The sequence below is a fragment of the Oxyura jamaicensis genome, chromosome 2 (genome assembly GCF_011077185.1).
Source record: "Oxyura jamaicensis isolate SHBP4307 breed ruddy duck chromosome 2, BPBGC_Ojam_1.0, whole genome shotgun sequence".
Taxonomy (NCBI): Eukaryota; Metazoa; Chordata; class Aves; order Anseriformes; family Anatidae; genus Oxyura; species Oxyura jamaicensis.
This window is the reverse complement of record NC_048894.1, coordinates 71,273,081-71,292,376: the sequence shown is the minus strand read 5'-3', so window position 1 is coordinate 71,292,376 and position 19,296 is coordinate 71,273,081. Positions and strand designations below refer to the sequence as shown.

General features: G+C 41.9%; 1 protein-coding gene across 1 annotated transcript in view; it reads left to right on the top strand.

Annotated features, from left to right (window-relative positions):
* Positions 1 to 19,296, top strand: part of MYO10 (myosin X) — a 162,705-nt gene that overhangs the window by 117,776 nt on the left and 25,633 nt on the right. The window contains exons 20-25 of the mRNA XM_035318850.1: positions 11,642 to 11,766; positions 11,903 to 12,017; positions 15,687 to 15,793; positions 16,825 to 17,034; positions 17,369 to 17,408; positions 17,812 to 18,714. Coding sequence (XP_035174741.1) covers positions 11,642 to 11,766; positions 11,903 to 12,017; positions 15,687 to 15,793; positions 16,825 to 17,034; positions 17,369 to 17,408; positions 17,812 to 18,714 — 1,500 coding nt within the window. The remainder of the gene's footprint in view (positions 1 to 11,641; positions 11,767 to 11,902; positions 12,018 to 15,686; positions 15,794 to 16,824; positions 17,035 to 17,368; positions 17,409 to 17,811; positions 18,715 to 19,296) is intronic.

Genomic DNA, 19,296 nt, shown 5'->3' with positions numbered 1-19,296 from the left:
ACACCTGTTGCTCCAGTGAAGCGCAGTCCACAACGCTCTCCAGTCCCAGGAAAACCTAGGTTGGGTATGCCAGCAGTGAAAATGCATCTTACCAGTCATGGAGTCTCATGATTGTATTTTCCAGATTTTCTGATCATGGTGAAGAGGGATAGAGGAAAATACACTTCTGGGGGGCAGAAAGAGCCATATTCTTATTTACATGTGACACAGCAAATTGTAAAACCATAAGTAAGGCAGAGCTTTTCCCTGAATGTAAATTCTGCATGCTTCATGGAGATGAACGGTGACATCCCAGTTAAATCACTGAGGTGGTGGTTGAAGGTTAAATTAATTAATCACTGATGTCATTTTATCATCTATTACAATTCATTCTCTATGTGTATCTATATATTTATACAGATACTTATACTATATATAAATATCTACATATTTATATAGTTACATGCAGTTAGATCACTTAATAGGTGTATTGTTTTTTTAAATAGCATATTGGTGTTAAGGGAGATTTTTTGCCATCTATTTTGGTAACTCTGGATCATGCAAATACTGCAAAGTCAGTTGACTCCGTAGTTGGCTCTTATTTCACAAGCTACACGGGAACTGGAACAAACAAGTAAGTTGGTGCAGCTTTTTTTGTGAGAGAAAAATATATGGTGACTTTGTTTGCAAGAGTTGGCATTTGCCAATGTATTATCTATAGCAATTAAATCACAGTGTTCTTTTTGTTTGTTTTTGGTCTGCTAGGTGAAATAATTAGCAGTGTTGGTAGGAAGCATGGGTAGCTAGCTGCTGTTCTAGCCAAGCTTCTGCTACTGATGTTGACTCATCTGTTCCTTCGGCCTGGACACTGCAGCAGCACAGCTAGCTGTGATCTGCTTGGGGGGGAATACTGAGGGAAAGAGATCCTCCACCCTTTGTTTAGATAGTATATCAAGAAATCAGTAAGAGGCTTTTTGTTTGGCTTAGGGTGGAAATTTCAGAATTAACAGAAAAAAAGTTAATTTGATTTTGATGTGGTTCTCTCAAACATCAAAGAACTCATGTAGGAAACTTTCCAACCCTTAATTAAAGAGGGGGGATCTGTTGCATTTTAACAAGGGAGTCCAAGGAGAACAAATGCATTGCCTTTTTCTGTGATATGCACATACAGAAGAACAAACGACTGCCTTCGTTTTCTGTTCTTTCCCTGCAAACACGCGCACAGATGCGTGCGCATTTCAGTTGGCCTTGGTACCTGGTGTTCTAGCTGGTTGTAGATTTGCAGAGCAAGCCCTGAATGCATAATGTAAGAATGTGTAGAGATAGGAGAGCAGCAAGAATGAAGTACCAAATCCTAAGAAAAATGCCAAAGTTAGACTGATGCTATCTGAGACGTCCTGAGATAAAAGAAGGAGGAGTAATTAACATACTGATTATACGGGATTAAGCTGGGTCATTTATCCAGGCCATCACGCAACTCTTGCCAGCCAGATGGATGTCTGTGCTGATCATGGGTATCGTCATGACTTTCTTCTGTAATCTTGATTGTCCTTCTGCACGCTAACACCGTATCTGAATAGAAGTATCTGAAGGATCTGAAATGCACTCTTACACGTTTTAAAAATTAAAGCAGCCCCTGGATGTCCTGGGCACCCCCATGCTGAATGAAGTCCTTGGTAGTAATGTGAAATAACAAGTTTTATGTGGTGGAAGGGGTAACTTTGGCATGGAGAGCTGTGCAAGCCTGCAGCTCCCACAGGCTGAGCCCAGGGGGCCTGGGGGGGGGACGGGGTGAGGAGCGCTTGTGCCTTGGGAGCGCTGGATCATGGCACTGCTGCAGCCAGCAGCGAGAGCTGGGGCTGTGTGGTGAATGGAGCCCTGTGCCTTTGCCGGGATGGGAATAATCTACCCTTTCAGTGCTGCCCGACCTCTGGTTTCCTAGCAACTCGAAGCTGCGCGGCAGAATATTTTGCAGTGTTCCTAATTTACACATATCAGATATTGGCTGGGATTGAAGCCTGGCTAATTTCCCACTATGACTTTCCAACAAAAGACTTGATACATGAAAAAGAAGAGAGAGGACTCTTTAGGAGATAACTCTTTTAATTCAGATCTTCTCCTCGATGCAGGGATTGCACTGGAAAGTTGTCTTTCTTGAGAAAGCAGCACATCTGTGCATTACGTCGGCTCTGTACTCTGTAGGCTTCTCTGTGGTCTGGTGAGAGAACAAACTGTGTGTAGGAGCAAAATGCATGAGAGAAAAAGTAAACCACTTGTGGCTGCAGTATCAAAAAAGGGTGCGATCAAATGCTACTTCCTAATGTTGCTTGAGTCCATTTTTTGATTTTCAACTAGAAAGTTGCTGGCCTTCATGGACCTGCAACAAGCACATATGCTGCACATTTAATTAAAAATAACTCAAACTTTTTTATTACTTTTAAACTTTACAGTTTTCAGAGGTGTGATTCCTGATTGTTGTAAGATTTTTCCTTTTTTTTAAAGGTTGGAGTTGATGACGTGAAAGATTTTTTTGTTACTTGGTGCCAAATGTGTGAAGGGTTTGTAATGACTTAATCTAAGTTAGTCCACAGTGCTGCAGCCTGTGTCTTAGACAATCAGCCAAACTTCCCTTGCTGGACTGTCAAATACTTGAATAAGAAATGAACCTGCTCCCTGCCAAGATGAAACTTGTGTCTGGGAAGCGCAATTTTGGATTACAATGAGCTCTGTGGGTCAGGAGCTGGGCATCTCCTTCCTATCCTCAACACAAAATCCATGTTTGGGAATTCCCATACCAAAAGTTATAGAAGCCAGCACTGAGCTTTTTAAATAAATAAATTAGCATTTTTTCCACAAATAGAGTGCTGAAAGGGGAGCACTGAAATCATTCAGTTGAACCAGCTGCACGGCAAACTGTAGGGAAAATAGCACCTGCTGGAAGAAGGAAGAAGTCTGGCATTTTCTTGAAGGGTCTAGTGGTTTTAGAGGGTCCCGCCATCAGGAGTAAGCTACTCCAGTTAACGCAGTTGGGGGGAAAAAAAAAAAAGTCATGCCTTCTAGTTTGAGTTTGTCTTCTATTGATTTTCATGGTCTTTATGTCTTTATCTGCTACATTTTAGAAACTGTTGTTGAAGGTAAACTCTTAGTTTAGCTACTTACAGGTTATCATGAAGGCCTTGCAGATTTCTCACCGATGAGCTTCTCAAGGCTCTAATTGAAGTCCCTTGCTGCTTTTTTTCAGTCTAACATTTATTCTCATGGGTCTTCTCTAAATGCTTTCTAGTTTAGCATTTTTCTTTATTGCACTTCAGATTTGGATGCAATATTTCAGTAGCAGTCACATAGCTGAGGAACACAGGTTAGCCCACAAATCACTAAAGTGACATCTTAAATACCAGAGAATTTTTAGCATTCTCTTAAGAGCAATGCCCCAAAATAGAAGACTCAAGTCCTAAATGGCATTCAGGTGTGCGGTCCTAAAGGGAGAGAGTGTGACCAGATCAAGAGAAAGTTGCAGGTTGGTGCCCCGGGACTGAACCTTAGGTCAGTGTGATTTGGATTTACAGTTCTTCTGCTGCTCTCCTTGTGCTTCATGAGCTGGTGTCTTCGTCCTCCTGTGAGTGCGATGTTAGCTCCTTCCACCCACGTGTAGCCAGTAAGCTCTTGTGACTGGAAGTGAGGTTATTCCCAGCCATTTCTACCTCTTTCTTTCTACTTACTTGCAGCAGAGGAGACAGTATGCCTGTATCTTCTCCCTTCCTATGGAGCTGCAGCCTGCATAAAAGGCTTGCTTATTTTTGTGTTACCCTGGGAAAGCATGGAGAATTGCAACAGTGGTGACAAAAGTCATCTGCAGTACTATTTCAGGATGCTTAACGCAGTACCACTGCTGAAGTAATACTGTGTTAGCATTTTAGTGAGAACTAGCTACTTGGAGGGTTTCACAGACTAAAGTGCGAGATTACTTGTAGTAATGCTACAGTAAACATAAGAAGTAGAGAGGATTAGGTTCTTACAGGGATAGTTACAAGAAAAGGTTTCACACCTATGTCAGACTTTGGCCATGGAAGATGAAATTCATCTTAGTAACAGGTTCTCGAGTATTTGTGTCCTAATTTTCTACCCCGATAAGCCTTCAGATCTTTCAAGAATAAAAGCATGGTACTAAACACCATTATCCATGCCATGTAGGCAAGAAAAAATCCCATTACAGTAACCATCCTAAAATGGGATTTACTACTTTTAGATACAGAAGTAGACTTATAGGCAGCCTGCCAATAAGCTGTCAAATTAATATATATATATATATATATATTGAAAAGTCTGCTGTAGAGGACTGAAAGTATGGTGAAAAAAAATAAAAATAAAACAGGTGGAATCCTGGTCTGTGTAAGTTATCCAGAGTAACCACTGACCTGGAGGGTCAGGATTTCACCATGTGCAGTTGGTTTGTATGCAGGCTCAGCAGACATGGAGCAGTGTATGTACGGCACAGGCATGTGGCATTGTTTTCTTCACCATTGTAATGAACAATGGTGACACTGGTGTTGGCTGTCCTGACGTGGGGTTGGTAAGGAAGGACAGCTGTCCTTGCAATTAGTACCTCACAGTGTGTTTCTTCATGGTATGTCTAGCTATCAGGCAGCCTGATTGATTCTCTTCAGGAGAGGCCTGCTGGCTGATCACAATGTGGGGAGAATGAGGGTTTAGTCTGCACGGGTTGGAGGTTTTAATTAGAACAACCTCAGATGAAATGGCAATGGATTACTCACAGGTGGAGAGGGAGGGTCCATGAAAAGTTCCAGCTGTGGTCTCTGCTGTGAGTTGCACCTTCTGGTGCTGCCCTGGGACCTTGCCAGAGCTGCTCCAAATCTTAAATCCCTCTTTTTCCAAATGCTCTTAATCGTCTGTTTCACATGGATGGTCCTGCAATCACTGTTTGGGGACAAATGGCTGTGAGACCTGCTGTGCATTTCAATGGACTCTCTAAATAATGTATTCAAGTAACAAAGGCTCACTTCAGCAAAAAACTTAGCCTGAGCAGAGAAGGCTCTAAACATACTCAGATAATTTAGGCTTAAATACTGGAGATTTCTGTGCCTTTAATAATCTGTTCCTGTTCTATGAAGTTTTAATTAGTGTGTAAGAAATTATACACTGTCATTTTGAGGAGGTTGCACTCCTTTAGGTTTTTATATCGCCACTAGTTAGAGAAGTAGACAAATCCTGTCTTCAGATACCTTTAGAAAGGAAGGTTCACAAAGAGGCTGTTGTGTGTTTACTCAGGGTAGCATTTAGTTCATACGAAATACCCGAAAATAAAATTTCTCTAAAATGTAAGGCTACAGGGACGCCAACTAGCAAACCCATTTAAATAGCTCCAGGATTGTGAGTTTGACTGTTGTTGATGAAAGTAAACAATCACAGCAAGTCAGTCAGAATCATTTGAGCATCCTTCCCCCAGTTATGAAGCTAGTTCCAATTCTTATCTTTGCTAGACAAGCAAGACCTGAAATGTGACATCTTTGTCAATGGACCTAGCTCAGTTGTGTTCCTGACCCAGCTGAAATTGTTAAACTCTAGTGCAAAGGGTCAGTGTGGAAATACCAACTGCTGCATAGCTCTTAAATAGTTGCTTTCTTTAAAATATCCTTGAGACATCCTTGCTTGTTAAGTAAGCTGAATGACAGGCAGAGGATAAATACAAAACCATTTTTACATTAATTCATTATGTCTCCTCCTTTGACTGTTTTGGTACAATGGAAGAACTCTAAAATTACCATGTTCTTTCTATGCAGTATTATTTTTAACACTGGCATCTCTAACCTGCAGCATGAGAGTGACTAACTCCTGCAGTTTGTCACTTATCTGAGCTGTTCAGGGTTGGGAGATAAATCATGCAGGTCAGATGCAGTATTTGGAACTGCAGAGAAGATCAGCTAATCGTGCAAACGCTTGCTGCTGGTAAATGTAGTGCTTTCATGTTCAGACCTGTAGAGATTATATAAACGAGGCAGCATATCGTTACTGAGTTAGCAGTAAAATCTGACCTGGAGTCGGATTTTTTTTCAGGAGAATTTTTTTGAGGCATAAGTGTTGGTTTAATATATGTATGCTCTTTTTCTGTCAAGTTACCACCAGCAGTGTTAGTACTTTTTAAAGTTTTTTTTTTGTTTTTTTTTTTGCGGGCTGGGAGGTGGAAACCTGAGAGAATTTTGGACATGCCAAATACTTACTGTTATTTTATGTTTATCCAAATATTGCTTGACTTTCTGCTGCCATCATGAAGCAGAAATATTAAATAAACTTTTTAGCTGTGATATATTCTTTGTTTTTATCCTCCTGTACTTTCATGGTGTTTGCCTGTGTAGACATCCATACTCTGGGATAATGAGGAAACATCTTCAAAAACAAAGCCAGCATCAAACTTGCTGCTTTTTTTGACCTGAATCTCTTCCAGTTACAGTTAGTTGCATGCTTGACAAGACCACAGAGGGTTTCTTTTCTTAATCTTTCTCTGAAATGTGCATGGTCTCAGATCTGTGGGATTGATGCTCCACTTCCTTGGAGAGGACACACATGGGTTTTCATGCTCTTTCTGCTCTAAGGGTAGCGGTTCTGGGGTTGAAATCCTGTTGAAGGAGCAGACACCATCACAGTTGGTGGGGCAAGGAGCTGAACAGCAGGTGGCTGGAGGAGCGGGGTTAGAGAGGTGAGATGGTTTGTTCAAGGTAGGATGGTGGCCAACGTGGATGGCACTGCAATTCAGGGCCCTTGAATGACAGCGAGAGTGCCCTAGACCCGGTCCATATCCTGTCTTTGCAATGTATTTTCCTATTGAGACTGCAGCCATTTCCTTTTCACTTCTCTCAAGTTGTTGGACTGAATCCTTGGCACGAGTAGAGGCTGCCAAGTAGTGTGTGTGGATAAGAATCACTAAGCATCACGTGGTTTAAAAAAGACAAACAACGGGAATGCAGAAATTTTCCTATCAGTTCAGCTAGATTATGTATTACAAGTTAATTTAGTCATGTTTCAAATCCATCTGGGAGAAAAGCCTGGCATTAGTTTTGACTCAAGGAGTTGCTGATGGAGATCAGTGGACCGTGGGGAACTGTTTCAGAAAGATCTGGTTTAATAAGTCCCCTTGTGCAAGCAGGGGTTATTTTATTTCTGAAAAAAAAAAAAAAAAAAAAAAAGATACCAAAAGATACCAATGCACTTTGGGATGCAAAAACCCACTACAAGGCAGGGGAAGACTGACCTCTTTTTAATTCATGCTGCTTTTTTCCAGAGTTAAATTGCCAACACTTCATTCTAGGAGTGAAGGAGAATAGATTAAAAGAACCATGACAGTGAGAAAAGTTACTGTTTTTTAAATGAAAATGTACTTTTTCATATTCTTGTCTGTTGTTCATCTTTTCCATCTCTGTACTTATCATCCTACTCAAATTGTCACAGCAGGCACTGGTATTTTTTTCCTTTTTTTTTTTTCTACTGATCTCTCTGTGAAGTTCCTCCTGCCTAATAAAATCCATGAGACTGTATGTAATCTGTCATTACTGTGGCTGTGCTCTTCTCAGGCAGCTAGTAGTTCTGGGATGAAAAAGCATGTCTGACTGGTGAAAGTCAATTATCCTCTTTGTCTGAATGGAGCAAACGATTTGCAGAACAACAACAACACAAAAGTTTTGTGTGTGGTATTTGCTTGGGGCCTCCACTTACGGTGCTGTCCAGGGAAAAGGGATGTTGTTCTTCCCAACCTCAGTCAGACTGTAATCTAAGGAACGATTTTATAATGAAAATTATGCGTAGGTGTTAGATGTCTATCCTAATGGCTTCTTTTAATTGTGATTTTAGGCAGAAGCTTTGCCCTTTAGGAGGCTCACGGCATATCAGAGCAATCATTTAGCAGCTTAAGGAGCCACAGTCTCGCCAGCACAGACTCCAGGTCACATTAAAGCCTTGGCTTTAGTGCTGTCTGGCCCAAATTCAGGGGAGACTTTTGGATTCTGGAATCATCTGCCCAACCTGGCCTTGAACACTTCCAGGGATGGTGCATCCGCAGCTTTTCCGGGCAACCTTTTCTAGTGCCTCACCACCTCTGAGTGAAGAATTTCTTCTTACCCTCTTTCAGTTTAAAGCCATTACTCCTTGTTACTACACTCCCTGACAAAGAGTCCCTCCCCAGCTGTCCTGTAGGCCCCCTTTAGGTACTGAAAGGTCACTGTAAGGTCTCCCTGAAGATAGATGAAATATCCTTTGCATGGGTATTTTACACTGTTCCACACTTAACACCATTGTGGCTGTTCTGAGCATAGTTCAAGTGGAGGTGATCATTGCTCTCCATCTTAGAAGTGGCATGCGTACAGTACTTGCACTCTGGTTCAGTAAAGGAGCCCCGCTGACAGGAAGTTGTGCTTAAGGCTGTCCCTGCCTGTAAGCATTGATATGGCTGAGGCTGAAACCCCCAGTGTCCATAATGTGAAACTACCTGATATGAAATGTATCACCAAGTCGTAAGGTGCTGAATGCTGAGGTCTGGTGCACAGGACTGCATTTCTTATTTCTTCTGGTTGTTTTTATCAGACATGGGAAACCATGGATGCATTCAAGTGTTTGGGGTTTTGGCTCCCTCCCTGCCTTGCTGCAGCTCTCCTCGTTGCTGAGGACTGAAGAGTTTCTGGGGTGGCCTAGTCAAAAACCCCCAGGGGATGGGAGATCCATGTCTTCTGGTTCTTCGTGTTGAGAAGGGTAGGATAGAGTCCATCAAATCTCTTACCACTGCACCCAGGGTTACCCAGAGCAGCCAGACACATTACTGGTATAATTCCGGTGATAAACCAGGGCAGGATTTGACCCTCCAATTTAGCAGTCTCACGTGTCTTGGAGTAATTAAAAATAATTAGTAATGGAAAGTGAAGGAAATTCACTGTTGTAAATAAAATTGCATTGGCCTTTGTGTTGCTTTGCTGATACCACATTAACATCTCTTGCAGTGTTTTGAGTTTCTGCTTAAAAATCCAAGCTTCTGAAGTTGGGTGACACTGACAATCTTAGCTTTTGGTGACAAAACAAGGCTGTTTCTAACTTCGGTAGTCTCAGGAAGTCTTGAAAATGTTTCTTCTTCCCTTGTGAGTCAAAACATGGCTGAAAACAAAAAGATTTTTTGTTCTTAAAATAATAATAATAAAAAAAAGTTAAAGTAATAATGATTCAAACCAGCCTTGTGGCTGACTTCTGACTCATTAAGTGCCTGGGGCTGGTGTTAAAAGGATTAGGTAGTGGAGCAGCCAGCTGGCTCTGAGCAGGAGGTGCTCCCTCATGGAGGGAGAGACGTCCATCTGTCCATCCCCAGTGTCACTGCTGGGCTTTGGTGTATCTGCTCCCGTTCTCACATCTGAACACACTGTCCTGATTGTAAGTCTGGTGGAGAATGCTGCCCTTTCAGCCAACACGTGTAGGGCTAGAAGGACCTCATCGCGGCCTACAGCTTCCTCACAAGGGGGAGTGGAGGGGAAGGTGCCGATCTGTTCTCTTTAGTGACCAGCGATAGGACCCGAGGAAATGGTGTCAAGCTGCAGCAGGGGAGGTTCGTTCAGGCTGGACATCAGGAAGAGGTTCTTCACTGAGGGGGTGGTTACGCACTGGAACAGGTTCCCCAGGGTCGTAGTCACCGCACCAAGCCTGTTGGAGTTCAAGAAGTGTTTGAACTGTGCTCTTAGTCACATGGTCTGAATTTTTGTGTAGACCTGTGTGGGGCCAGGAGTTGGACTTGATGAGCTTGTGGTGGGTCCCTTCCAACTCAGGATATTCTATGGTTCTGTGACAGAAGCCTTAACCCAACAGCAGCTGGTGTGGCACAGTGGATGGAGCTCCTGAGCCTCCCTGGGACACCACTTGCCCATCTCAGTGGGCAGGAGCAGCTGTTGGTGGCTGAGTTTCTCTGTAGCCCCTGTCCACCTGCTGAGGCTGGATCAGGTCCTGCAGTGCTGATTACACCAAGCAGGGCAGGGCTCACCACTGGGATGGGCCACTTTAAAAAAAAAAAAAAAAAAAAGTTTTCATGTTTTGTTAGGTGCTATTGACTGTGGAGGAGGGGTCAGGCTGTAGTATTTTTCCATGTGAATTTCAGTCCCTGCTCCAAAGGAAGGGATCGAAAATTTTGCTGAGGGTGGAACGGTGAGGTCTGAGGAAGCATTTGCCCTCGTGGTTCTGTGACAGCTCTGTGCAGAAGGGGCTGCTGCATATACAGAGAAGTTGCCTCTCACCGCTCCAGAGAAGAAACTAATGAAAGAAAGAATTGCAATACTTTATTTTAGACATTCTACCTTTTAAAAGAAGGATTTAAAGGCTAATGTATCAATATTTTTGAAGCTAACTAATGAGTTATCATCACTAGCAGAGAGGGTTTTTTTTTGTTCTATGCATTAACAGATGAAAAAAAAAGTTTAGACAGCTGTTTTTAATTAACTTTTGAGTCTGCTTTCATGAAATTACTTGTGATAAGTTCAAATTTTGGGGAGTCATTTATTTGCCATGTTGAACAAGAAGCATGATTAAAGCCAGTTTATAAATGACAGGAGAGTCCTCTGATTTACAGTTGCTCAGGGCTTGATCTTGCTCTCATTTCTATCAGCTGACCTACTTCAGTTTTTATATAAACCAGTAAGTATAGTTATGAGATCCTGCCTTCCAAACTTTCACTTGAAAAATACCAAAGACTGCACTCTTATTCTGCATATGACTGCAGGAGGGTAAACTGGTGTGTTTAAGTGGACTTCCAGCTGGTGAATTAGTAAGTGTCTTTACATGTGGTGTTATTTCAGTGCCAGGACTGTCAGCGTTTTGCAAGGTGGTGATTAGCACTGTCCTGAGTAGTTTTGTGTGGCGTTGGCTGACACTGGCTTATCTCAAGACCTGGTAGAAGCACAGGTGACTTGGAGGCTTCAGAGATGAAACTTGAGGACTCCTAGGAGAAGGAACACAACTGACCAGTATTCCTCGGTTTTCATGTTGGGGTGTCTAGGGTTATCTATTTTCTAAATGGAAAATGATTCCAAATGGCATGCAAACTAACAGAAACTTATTTACAGATGAAAACATCTCTGATGTTCAGAATAGAAACTCCTTGACATACAGCTTGTTTAAGATTTGAGGTGTTATTGTCAACAGCTGATGAAGTGTCACTACATTAAAAATTAAATCTTTTCTGACTTTATGGTTTTGTTTTTTCTAAAGCTATCACAGCACTATAATAGTTTATCTTCGATATTTGGAATTGTCTATAGGGACTGTAAGTTCAGCTGCTAAAGAAACAAAATAACTGAGCTTTGTACTGTCAGCTGGTCTGTGGTTCTTACCATCATTTTGCCCTGCATTGTAATGGTTAGTTTCATATGAGAAATGGAAAGAGATGGCTGATTGGATTATAGGAATGTAAATGCTTTATCTATGGAAATTATATTATGAATTTATTACCCTTTTATTTTCAGATACATTTTCATATGTTCAGAGCTGCTAATGTGCTTAAGACACTGTGTAGCCAGCCAGTTTTTAGCCTTTGTACATGTCAGATTCATGTATTTTTCCCTGTGTTTGTTTCCCCTGACATCTCTAACCATTGCTATTAAAATTCTTATTTTGAACTTGCTTGTTTTAGATGCCAGACCAGTTTGATCAGACTGTGGTGCTTAACCAGCTGCGTTATTCTGGGATGCTGGAGACCGTAAGGATTAGGAGGGCTGGCTTCCCAGTCCGAAGGCCCTTTCAAGACTTTTATAAAAGGTAAACACAGTGACTTGTGCACTACAGATGTGAGTCATGGGTATCTGTGTTGAGGAATAAAGTAAAAATCTAATATTTAAAAAGTAAAAATAATTTTTTCTCTTAAATGAAGTAATAAATGTTTTTTGATTGCCAGGTATGAAGTCCTCATGAGAAACTTAACTCTGCCTGAAGATTTAAATGAGAAATGTGCTGTCCTACTTCGTCTGTATGACAACACGAGTACTGAATGGCAGCTTGGAAAAAATAAGGTAAAATAATCTGATTGCTACAGTGGCTTCTGCTTTTACAAAGTCGAGGGGATGGGGATTAGACTGCACAGCTGCAGAAGTGTAGTTGTAATAATGTTAATTACCTTTGGCCTTAGAGGAAGCTGAGCATGTCTGCTGATTCTCTTGAAACCCTTATAGTAACAACTCAGATTTGCACTCAGGAATTTGCTGTCTGAGGCACTTAAACCTACTGGTGATTTCACTCATGGAGAGAGTCCACTTGGATTTTACACCACTGCTCCAAGTATGAGCACTGGGGAGGATCAGGACAGAAAACGTGGTTCCTGGATTTTGTCATTCGTACCCAGCCCATGAGGCAATACTGTTCTGCAAGGCAGTTCTCTGTTCGTTCTGGTAAATCCACCTGCCTGGCACCTGCTCAGTGGGGGAAATCACAGAGAGGAATTGTAGCCAGTGCTGGTGTGTGGCAGAGTTGAGCTCTGCATGTTTGCCATCCTAGTCTAAGAGTCTTTTTCAGAGGTACATGAGACCCTGATATTTGCCCTTCCAGACAACCTGAACTTTGCCTGCACCTTTTTTTCCTTCCAAAATAATTTCAAAAGGTGTTTATTAAAAGAGTGGAATTTTACTTGGAGTAACAAAACAGTTCAGGCATTTCTGCATGCTTGTTTTGCAAGTTTGATCTTGGACAACAGCTGTGTGCAGAGCTTCCGTCTGTCTTGCAAATTAGTACTCTTGGAATTACCAAATGATGTAAAAGTATTGCATGTTCAGGAGAAGGTTCCCCACTGCAAGTTCTGAGATTTCCTAAATACTAAGACTGCATCATGCAAAGGACTACAGAGTGGATTACAAACCTCAGGCCATCACTGCCAAGGATCCTCCCCGCCAGGCCTCTGCAGATTGTGTGCTTTCTTTTTCTCTGAGTAACTCCTGTCAGCTTTCCAAGGGCTTCCATAGCTGAGAGAAAGGATACAAATCAAGAAATAAAGTTATCTGAATTATATATTACTCTTGTAGTTTTCCTGTTGGTTGTTAAGTACAATTGTGAAAAAGTTTTCTCATTACCATGAGGTAGCAAAAATATTTTATGAAATCCAAATTATTTCTGTGTGAAGTGCCATTCTTCCTCGTACTCTTCTCCCCAGAACTGCATAGCTTTGAAGGATTTCCCGTGTTCCTTTGCACACCTAAGGTGTCTCAGAGATTATATTGGAAAATTTGATTAAATCATTTTAAAGTTAAAACAGAAATGAGACGTGAAATCTGAGTTTTTCTGGTTGCAACTGAAGTCATTTTTCATGCCATTTTTGTAGACCATGGCTTGCAAATAATACAGTGATGATGATCAGACACAGAGCTAGGTGTTGGTTCCCCTTATTCTTTCAGATGTAGTATAGTAATAGTATTTATGCACAGACCAAGGACGCAGCTTTAGCATCTTAACAAAATAACATTTATAAGAACCCTAAATTGTTTTCACCAACTGCTCAGCAGGAACCAGAGCTCTGTTGTAACATCCCTTACTGGGGCCTGGGATAATTGCCCCCAGGAGCTGCATGCGCATTTTTAAGAGTCTTCATAAATAGCTTATTGTAGGAGAGAACAAGGGGGCATTGGTTTCAGACTGAGTATAGTATGAGGCACTATGTTATTTAAAAGGAGTAATAACAACATTGCAATGATTCAGCTCCAGTGTGAAATTTTCTTGTTTTTTACATCTCAAGCTGCAGTGCACCTGCTCAGGAAAATGCATTAGCCTGTGCATAATATGTGCTTGATGTCTATTTTGGTTCAGGAAGTAGCTGAATGTCTTTCTGATTTAGAATTTCAGTACGTTTGTAAAGGCAGTGTGTGCAAAGCAAAGGAAAGATCACCCACTGAGTAAAAGAAAAGGCTTTTTATGTCACAGCCTATTTAATATATGAGCAAAAACCTTATACATAAAAAGCTGCCCGGTGCAGCTCAGATAATGGAACTTTAAGACTTTCTATGGGACTTGTTACGTTCTTAGTGTTGGTTAATTTGTGGCAAAATCTAACAGCATTCAAAACTCAGAATTGTGCTTTTCATGAGTATTTCTGCTGCCTTTGCTTCGATGATGGGGTTTTGTCTCCCTAAACTACCTTTTTTCCCACTTGAACACCCCCAAAAGTCCATACTTTTTTTTTTTTTTTTCTTCCAAGAAAGAAGAAAAACACTTCAAGGAAGCGGTCCTGTTTTTAGCTCTCTTGTAGTAGCAGAGCCCACACTGTCCGTGCAATTTCCTTGTCGCCACACTCTGATGGGTAGCCTGGCTCTGATCCTAAGTAACCAAAGTATCACTGAGCAAAGTATCCCAGCTACTCACGTCTTACCCCGCAGAATGCCAGGCTGTTGCCACTATAGGTGATACCAGAAGCTTTATGCTTCACCATGTAAAAGCTGAGAAGACCTAGAAGAAGCACTGGCAGCAGTTAGCTCACCACTTGCTGAGTGTACAGTAAAGGACAGACATCAAGTTTATGGAAAAGGTAACTGCATCCCCAGTACCTCTGTTTCACTGGAGAAGTAGTTCATTTCATCTAAGGCAAAATTAGCTGGATTAACTAAATACATTTCAGTGCTGTATGATAATGCTGCCTCTAAGAGCCCATGCCATAAGGACAAACTTTCCTTGATCCCTTCTAGCCTCTGCTCACAGTTACCTGTGCGTTAGCACTGAGCAGTCCAGGTGAATGATCCAGGTTTCTCAGCCCTGCCAGAGAGAGGATGGCTTGTGGAATGGACAGGTGGCATGCTGTAGGAGAACTTACCACCATTTCTTCCCAGATCTGTGCACAGATAGTCTGCCGTCACATTTAACTGAGGCACTGGTGCCTCTGTACGCTTCCAACTCCTACCAGGGCTTTAGTCAGTGGAGAAGTGTTGAATCTGCTGGAGGAACTGCAGTGATCCTCTGCTGGGGAGGGGCTTGTGTTTCCTGAGCTGCTTATGAAGCTCAGCTGCGAGCTTAGGGAGCTGTCTGTCTGCAGGATGCCGGATGGCTGTGATGGATATCTGGCCCCAGCAGATACCCATCACAGCATGTCTCCACGTGTAAAGGACAAGAACAGGCAGTTGAGTCAACCTGAATATGGAACCACACTCATTTCAGTGTACTTCTGCAGGTTTATACCACTGACACTTGAAGGAATTAGGATTATAAGAGGTTTTTGAAGCTCGATGTTACAGTAAAACAGATGAATTCCTAGGGAAGGTATTTCTGCCCCACAAACTGCTCTAGGTGGCCCTGCTAGAGCAGGGACGTTGGACCTGATGACCTCCAGAGATCCCTTCCTACCTCACCCATTCTGTAGTACTGCAAAATCAGGAAGTTCACGCTAAGTCCTACAACTTTTGGCCCATGTTACTCTTTGGTGGGAAATGAATCTAGCAATTATATTGTTTTTGGAAAATCCCTGCACCTAATTAAAAAGCCTGTTACAGTGCTCAGGCTTTTCTTACCGAAATCCAAAGTCAGAGGATCATCTGCAGGTATTCTAAGAGAAATGTGTTTTGTTTTGTTTTTCCTCCTGTTAAGGAAGTGTATCATTAGACTCTGAATACAAAGCTCAGGCCTGCTGCTCAGAATGATGTTGGCAGCACCCTGGCTGTCCTTCATATGTGAAATGATTAGCATGTTAAGCCAGAAGTTTTCTTGTGTAGGTTTTTCTCCGTGAGTCCTTGGAACACAAGTTAGAGAAACAGAGAGAGGTGGAAGTCACCAAGGCAGCAATGATTATCCGAGCACACATCTTGGGTTACACAGCCCGGTAAGTGACTAGATGAGAATATCAATAATTGAACCTTGGTATGAATGGGGGAGGTGGAGGGGGAGGAGGTAGATAAATAAATACCTTGGGTACATTTCTTAACCTTTCACAGAGACCTGGCATCCAAATCTTGTAAGTGGCTTTTGAAAATACCATCTGGTATCTTTGCCAGACCCATGAATAAAACAAAAAGGTGTTTGAGTCATCTTGCTGTAATGAATAGGACAGAATGGAAGGTTGGAGGTCAGCCATCCGTGTAATGGCATCACGATATGAGATACATAGGAGGAAATCTAGCAGGATGGCACCTAATGGGGCTGCCCCAAATTAAATTACCAGATGAGATGCAGATTTATCTCTGCTTTTTCATGTTGGGAAAAGAGAGGGCAAATAAAACTAGTCAGTTTGGTTCTTAAAGAACCATGACATTAGGTAACTGATTGTTTCATTTGTTTACTTGGCATCCTGCATTATGTATTAGGTGGAGTTCCTGATCCCATCTGTTTATTCCTCTGCTTTTTCTACAAATCAGTTGAGGATAGTTTAAGGAAACTTGTTTACATAATGAGGTATTATCTCCTCATGTGTAGAATTAGTCCTGTCCTTATATTCTGACCAGTATGTTATTCAAAAACTGTATTCCATTTTTAATGACAGAGCTTCCTGTGCATTATCTTTCTTTTTGGAGATGTTGGATGGATGCCTATGTGTCTTCTTTCTCCGTGTGTACACAAATGCAAGCTGTACTTGGTAGCATCTTCTTCTCAAGGGAATAAGAACATCCAGGATCGATAGCGTGTGTTTTCTTAATGAAAACACAGCTCTGTCATGGTAATAAGAGAATCTCTTTCTTCTCCTGGGGAAGAGAATGTGAACTAGAATGGGGAAACCATCACAGAGCTAGACATAATAAATTGCTTCACTATTGTGGCTTATTATTGCAGGTCACTATGGCAGGACCTCTTATGACTGCTCATTAGTCCCTTGTTTCCTTAGAAATCTGCTTTATTTTGTGATTTTTTTCTCTCCAGAAAGAGGTATAGAAAAGTTCTTTACTATGTGGTTGTGATACAGAAGAACTACAGAGCATTCTGTAGTAGGAAAAGGTTCCTTTGCCTGAAGAAAGCAGCCATAGTCCTTCAGAAGCAGCGGCGAGGCCAGCTTGCTAGACGTGTTTACAAGGAAAGACTAGAGGAGAAGCGGAGACAAGAGGAAGAAAGAAGAAAAGAGGAAGAAGAAAGGTGCAGTATGCTCTCTTGCATCACACCCTGTGCCATGTTAGATTTTGCTCTCTCTGTGCCACATTAGATTTTGCTTTGAAGAGCCTTTTGGGGGGGGGGGGGGGGTGCGGGATAAAATCCAGTGATTTTGGAAATCTTTTGCTTCTTTTGCTAGAAGATACATGTAGCTATCATGGTAGTTAGATATTCACAAACATATCCTTGGTGACCTTATTTTTGGCTGTCTCTTGCATCTGGCAGATGATTTGAAAATTGAGCTATTGCCCTAGCAAAGGCATTTGATGAGTTTATGTAGAGCTTGATTTGCTAACTTCTTTGCTTCCCTCGCTTTTAGGGAAAGACAAAGGCAAGAAGCAGAGCGTCTTGCCCAGCAGGTAAATGATATTCTTAATGCTTTTAGCCATCTTGTTTATTTGAATATCTCAACCCAACCATTACAAAAAATAAAAGGCATCTGTGGCATTTAAACTAAACTTATTATAGGATTTGGCAGATAAAGCTAAAGGAAACTTGATACAGTTGTTTGCATGGAAATTTCTTTCACCTCATGCTTTGTTTAATTTTTGGCAAAGACTAAATTTTCTGCATGCACTTGAGCTTTTCAGTATCTCTGAGTAAATATAAGCATGACTTCTCTTTTTCTTTCATTTTCTTTCTGATGTAGGGACAAAGGTCTTTTTAAATGAACAGCATGGTGATAGTATAGTATTTTAGAGCAACAACAACAAAATCTAGTGTTGGGGGGTAGCATTTTATTTTATTTTATTTTGAATGCAGGCTGAAGAGGAGAGAAAGAAGCAGGAACTGGCTGCCATTCAGAAAGCCCAGAAGGAGGCAGAGCTGAAGAAAGAGGTGGAGAGGCAGAGAGAAAGCAGGCAGGTGGAAGAAATCTTGCGTCTGGAAAGAGAAATTGAAGACCTGCAGCGCGTGAAGAAGCAGCAGGAGCTGTCTTTGACAGAGGCTTCATTACAGAGGCTGCAGCAGCTCCGAGATGAGGAACTCAGGCGGCTCGAGGACGAAGCTTGTCGAGCAGCCCAGGAGTTCCTAGAATCTCTGAATTTTGCTGAGATAGACGAATGTGTCCGAAACATTGAGAGGTCACTCTCCGTGGGTGGTGGGTATCCTGCTGAGCTCACTGAACAGACTGGAAATGCCTGCAGTGAAAAGCCCAATTTTAACTTCAGCCAGCCATATCCCGAGGAGGAGGTAGATGAGGGCTTTGAAGCTGATGATGATGCATTTAAGGATTCGCCCAATCCAAGTGAGCACGGCCATTCTGATCAAAGGACCAGTGGCATCAGAACAAGTGATGATTCCTCAGAAGAGGATCCGTATATGAATGATACTGTGGTGCCGACAATTCCTGCTGCTAGCAACACCATGGTTATACCTCCTACCCATGATACAGTCAGTCTCCACAACTCTTCCAGTGGTGAATCTACGTACTGCATGCCAGAAAATGTATCCTGTAGACCCCCAGACTCTGTGGAACTTATTTCTCCCGATGGAGACTATGATTACGACCAAGACGATTACGAAGATGGTGCTATTACTTCTGGTAGCAGTGTGACCTTCTCTAATTCACACAGTAGCCAGTGGTCACCGGACTACCGATGCTCAGTGGGGACATACAACAGCTCTGGAGCGTACAGATTCAGTTCTGAAGGAGCTCAGTCTTCTGTAAGTATCAGTCTTTGTGTTATCTAATAATTGATTGAAGATTTCTGATATTTTTTCCATTGTACAGCTGTGCAGTCACTGTAGCTGTTCTTAGAAATGTCTGTGTTGTATAGTTTGACTTATTTACACTGCGTATGGATATAGTTATTTGTTGCAATCTCAGTGCCACTGGGGTGAGCACAGAGTCAGAGGCAGCTCCAGCCATGATTGTGGTCCTAGGTTATGCAGGGATATGGTTCTGTCTGTTTTAATGCAGAACTGTGCGTTATTTTGTGAGGAACTCGGTACACGGGCATGGATGGAATTCATAAGCAAAATACCTGTGTGTGCACACATTTGGCATGGGGTAGTGTGGTGGGGAATTGATTTCAGAAAATACAGGTTCAGTTATGCATGCAAGTTGGAACAGTGTGAATAAACTGCTTGCAGAAATCCCTGATATGCCAGGTGTATTTGAAATTACTTTCAGAGTAAATTTCATATGATGAAATGGGAGAATTACTGAGGCAGACAATTACATTGAAGAGCTCTTTTTCAGTGCTGTTTGCTGGATTTACTGCGGTGTTTACTCTTCTAAAAAAT